This window comes from Sinocyclocheilus anshuiensis, unplaced genomic scaffold (assembly GCF_001515605.1).
Source record: "Sinocyclocheilus anshuiensis isolate Anshui unplaced genomic scaffold, SAMN03320099.WGS_v1.1 scaffold637, whole genome shotgun sequence".
In the NCBI taxonomy this organism is placed as follows: domain Eukaryota; kingdom Metazoa; phylum Chordata; class Actinopteri; order Cypriniformes; family Cyprinidae; genus Sinocyclocheilus; species Sinocyclocheilus anshuiensis.
In genome coordinates this window covers 1,243,831-1,249,232 of record NW_015539816.1, presented here as the reverse complement: position 1 = coordinate 1,249,232, position 5,402 = coordinate 1,243,831, and the positions used below count along the sequence as shown (strand labels likewise).

Genomic DNA, 5,402 nt, shown 5'->3' with positions numbered 1-5,402 from the left:
ATATATATATATATTTTTTTTTTTTTTTTAATCTCCTATAACATTATAAATGTGTTTACCGTCACTTTTGATCAATTAAATAATGCATGATTTTTTTATGGTTTAAATCTCAAGAAGCCACCCAGGCTGTGATCTGAAACATTGCTGTTACTTTGTCATTGAAGTGCAATAATTTTTCTCTCTTTTTCTTCAGAGAGTGGTTGTTTGTACATAGTAATGGACTACTGTGAGGGAGGAGACCTGTTTAAGAAGATCAATAATCAGAGAGGGACTCTATTCTCTGAGGAACAGGTAAGAGGAACAATACAAAGTCTGTTAAGCTCTGCACCTGACAACAGGCTGCAAATTATCTAAGCTTTAAATTTTTTTTTCTCACTCCTACAAAAGTAAATAGTATCTATTTAAAGTCATATGCACTCATATGGAATGAAGAATCCAGTCACATCAGCTGCTAATCTATTTTATTCTGCAGTATATAGAGTGGGTCGCCTCACAGGGGTGGCATTGTTAGACCAGTCAAATGCTACTTAGATATACCATTAAATAAAAAAAATGTATTAACTTTGAATTTCTTTTATCATAACAAAATAAACTATTCTTAGTTGTTGAATGTTAGCAAAAGCCCAATTTTTTTGCAAGAATAATCTTGCAGTGTTATCGTCTGAAATACTGAACACTGTGTTGTTTTCTGGAAGATTCTTGACTGGTTTGTGCAGATCTGCCTGGCTCTGAAACACGTACATGACCGCAAAATCCTACACAGGGACATCAAATCACAGGTACGGCTGTCTCTCTCACACACACACTTGTACCAACATTTCTGTGGAACTACAGGATAATGTACAATATACTTCGACTTGGTTTACATATGCCTTGTACATGATTTTTGCTTTTGTTTTCTATCAAGAATATTTTTCTGACCAAGGATGGTACCATTCAGCTGGGTGACTTTGGAATCGCTAGAGTTTTGAACAGGCAAGTAATTGCAATTTGATTTCAAAACCGCATAAGGAATGTGGTGAGAATAACCTTCATATGTAATGTGGTTGTGTGTGCAGCACCGTGGAGTTGGCGAGGACATGTATTGGCACACCTTACTACCTGTCACCAGAGATATGTGAAAATAAACCATACAACAACAAGAGGTAAAGTACTTCCTGTTCTGAGCCAGGGTGATATATATGGGCAGTACAGAAGCTACAGAGCACTCAGTGGCTCTTGTACAGTTTGCTGAATCATTATAGAGTGGTGATGTAAGTTTATATGTGTTTATCTGATCCCAGCAGCTACATATTGATCCCAAGTCATTTGTTCCTGGACTGTTTGTAACTTGATCAGTCTGAATATTTTTAGCCAGTATTGAGTAAGCCCAGCTGTATTACATTACTTTTAGGGTCTGTAAGATTTTTTTTTTAATTAGTATAATTTTTTTTTTTTGAAGAATTCCTTTAAGCTCACCAAATCTGTATTTATCTGATCAAAAATATAGTAAAAATAATAATATTGTGAAATATTTATTACTGCTTTCTATTTGTACATATTTTAAAATGTAATTTATTTCTGTGGTGGCAAAGCTGAATTTTCAACATCATTACTCCAGTCTTCAGTGTCACATGATCTTTCAGAAATCATTCGAATATACTGATTTTGTGCTTAAGAAACATCAGTATTGAAAACAGTTATGCTGCTTAATATTTTTTGTAAAACCATGTTTATTTTTGTCCCCAGAATTCTTTGACAAATATAAAGTTAAAAAGGAATGAATAATGGAACCTTTTTTGTAATATTATAAATGTATTTATTTACTGTAATTTTTGATCAATTTAATGCATCCTTACTGAATACAAGTATTGATTTCTTGAAAAAATAAAATCTTACTGATCCCAAATGTTTGATTTTTGATAGAGTATGAATTTTAAAATTTCTTAGTATCAGAGTGCGTACTGAGATATAGACATTAAATGACTTTGTTCACACTGCACAGCACACAAATCTTATTTGGTTTTCAATTAGGGCTGCACGATAAATCGCATGCGATATTTAATGCGCATCTTGTCAGAAAGCCGGTTCTGTAATCAGCGGTAAATCTCCATCACGTGCGTGCTTTCACATTGAGCAGCATTAACTACACAGAGCCGTTGTTCACTGACGAGTTGCGCAAAACCACGATCATATTCGCGCGATTTTTTGCGCAGCTCGTCAGTGAACAACGGCTCTGTGTAGTTAATGCTGCTCAATGTGAAAGCCCGCACGTGATGGAGATTTACCGCTGATTACAGAACCGGCTTTCTGACAAGATGTGTGTTAAATATTGCATGCGATTTATCGTGCAGCCCTATTTTCAATCCTGATTTTTTCAATTCCATCACATCCTGAATGATGAAATATAATATGAACATTTAGACTGTGATGCATTAATTGGATTTTGAGCCACATATCGATGTGCATTGGTTTGGATTGTAAACATTAGATTTTGTGTAGTCCTTTGCAAAAAAAGAAAAGAAAATTCAGATATTGTGCAAAGCCATGTTGTTTAATATTCAAATCACTTTAGATATTATATGCTGTTTGTTTGTGTATTTATGTTTGCATGTGCACATGTGTGAGTAATCCACATGTGCCACCCCAAAATTTACCCATATGTCCCACTTTCTCCCTGTCTGTCTGCTTTGTTTTTTTGTCTTCTCTCTCTTTCTTTATGCGTTGTTCTGTCGGGTCTGACCCTAGTGATATCTGGGCCCTGGGATGTGTCCTGTATGAAATGTGCACGCTTAAGCATGCAGTAAGTACCTCATGTTCTCAATAGTAGCTTTTGTGTGCAAGGGAGTTTTTGTGCTTATCTTTTGATGTGAACGATAAAACAGGACTATCTCTTTCATATCTTTTTAACCTGTATATGTATATAGGTCTCATTTTCTCTCCCTCTTCCTCTCTCACTTCGCGTCTTTCATTATTTACACCATGAATGTTCTGAGGAGACTAATATTTTACAGTGGAGAGGCAAGTGAAACTGCAGCAGCTTTAAAAATTGAGATGGTTAGCTGTGTGGAGAGACTCTTTCCTGCTGAAGAGAAAATTAACTGTTGATTAATTTGAAAGTCTTTTTTTCTGTATTCTTTGATTATATTGTAGGTTTACGTGATTTATGACTTGAGTGAAGGTGGTATTATCATTTTATTTTCAAGTAGGACCAATTATATGATGTCTTTCACTCAGTTTGAGGCCGGAAACATGAAGAACCTGGTGTTAAAAATCATCCGTGGTTCGTACCCGCCGGTTTCCGTGCATTACTCCCAAGACTTGCGCTCTCTCCTGGCCCAGCTGTTCAGGCGCAACCCCCGGGAGAGACCCTCCGTCTCAGCCATTTTGGACAAGCCTTTTCTTGCTCGCAGGATTCACAAGTTTCTCAGCCCTCAGGTGATGCATGCAAACAGACATTTATGGCAGTGTGATGATGAATCAGTCTGTGCTCTGTGACTCAGATATAACTCAGATGTTATATAACGCTCAGGTCTAATTCCAGACCCAATCCCACATGTGTTGGAGAATTTGTTTGTTTAGTATGTTTCCTTGTATATGTTGCAGATTATTGCTCAGGAATTCAGCCACTCACTTCACCTTAATCAGCCTAAAATGAGTGTGGCCCAGGGAGCACCAGGTAAACACATTCATTAATAACTAATACATTTGTTACCCTCTGGTGATGTTATTGTATATATGGATTATTCTATTATCCTAAATTTAGGGAGAAAAATTACTTACGAATCATGGTATCCACTGATGGATGAGCAGTAGTCGAGTAGAGATGTGCCTGGAGTATATTGTTAAATTGTTCTCTTGATCTCCAAATACCAGAAATCCAGTTGTTCTGTGCCTCTTCACTCCCCAGCCAAACGCCCTGCCCCAGGCCCCATCCCCATCTCCCCAGCTCAGAAAATCACAAAGCCAGCAGCCAAATATGGAGTGCCTTTAACAGTCCGAAGACCATCTGACGCCATCAGAAAGGTCCCGGATGCAGCAAAGAAACCAGTCAAACTCAAGCAGGTGAGAACCATGAGAAATAAGGACCCCATGTATGTCATTGGCTAATCCACTCCTATGTTTTGCCCATACATTGTCACTCAGTATGTTAGGAGGGGCACTTGTGTAACATTCAGACATTTGTTGATGTTGTCCCGCTGTGTGCTATAAATGAGAGCGAGAGACCTCTGATCCTCGCCCCTCGGTGTCATGTGTTGTCCAGGCTCCCCCTCCTGCAGCAGCTCAGAGGAGAGTGAGTCGAGTGGAGGAGGAGAGGAGGAAGCATGAGGTACATTAGAGAGTGCCCCTATCTACAGACCCTTCTACTAACACCCAACCCTGATCCTCCTTTTAATCCACTTACCCCTGTGCAAATACACTTTGTCCTCCACCAAAAAATTTTGCCCTGTAAGCCTCAAATAGGTTTACCCTTTATATCATTAATATGTCCCATTTATTGGTCTGCTCTAGTGGTTAAAGATCTGAGCTGCCATCAGAAATATTGTAATCTTTTTGCAAAGAATAAGTCCGTATCTGTATGGTGCCTATGAGCAGGACACTTATCCACAGGTTGGTCCAGCAGCACTATCACTGTGATAGGTGTACTTGTAGTTACTCTGGACTGTATCTCTTTTTTTTATCTTCAGTGAAACTTTTTTCTTTCCCCTCTTTTTTGTTGGTGTCCTTCTGCTTCTCTCCAACTGCTGTCATTAATATGGTGGGCATCTTCATTTTTTTTCCTTTTCCGCCCCTTTCTTTATTAACCCTTTCACCAGTCCAGTGTTCATTCTATAAATGTGTCTAGAACTACTCTACCCTCTGAGCCGCAAGATGCTAAACCGTTATTGTTCAGCGACTGATCCATTTTGGGAACAAATATTCTTTCAAGATTATATATGGACGTTTGACTGCTCTTGCCTCTCTTTGCCACATGGAGTTGTACAAACAAATGTTTCTGTGTCATCACTATTGCAAACAAGTAATGGGAAATACTATTTGCATCATGTCTAAAAGCATCATGGTCATGTTCTGTTTCAGGAAGGAGTCTAATAATACAAATCCAACAAATCTTTGTAGTAATGAGTGTCCATGTTGTTTTCACATTCCGACTTAAAAGCACAACTCAGTAAATGAGAGCATCTGAGGAGTGCGTGAATGCAGTAATTACACTTGCTCTGATGGCAGCATGTAGCCTTCCGTTAACTAAGCTAAACATGCTTAAATTAAAATGCCTAAAGCTAAACCTACCTTGTATTCACATTTCTAACCCTGTTGTCCCAGGGTGTCCGCGGGTCCTTAAAAGGTCTTACGATGTCTTAAATAACGTTTTCCTAATATAAGGCCTTAAAAAGTCTTAAAATGTCTTAAATTCGGATTCAACG

General features: G+C 38.2%; 1 protein-coding gene across 1 annotated transcript in view; it reads left to right on the top strand.

Annotated features, from left to right (window-relative positions):
- Positions 1–5,402, top strand: part of LOC107683980 (serine/threonine-protein kinase Nek1-like) — a 38,318-nt gene that overhangs the window by 2,490 nt on the left and 30,426 nt on the right. The window contains exons 4-12 of the mRNA XM_016480086.1: positions 194–291; positions 696–779; positions 908–975; positions 1,059–1,145; positions 2,728–2,782; positions 3,217–3,417; positions 3,586–3,658; positions 3,890–4,044; positions 4,244–4,309. Of these exons, the coding sequence (XP_016335572.1) occupies positions 194–291; positions 696–779; positions 908–975; positions 1,059–1,145; positions 2,728–2,782; positions 3,217–3,417; positions 3,586–3,658; positions 3,890–4,044; positions 4,244–4,309 (887 nt within the window). The remainder of the gene's footprint in view (positions 1–193; positions 292–695; positions 780–907; positions 976–1,058; positions 1,146–2,727; positions 2,783–3,216; positions 3,418–3,585; positions 3,659–3,889; positions 4,045–4,243; positions 4,310–5,402) is intronic.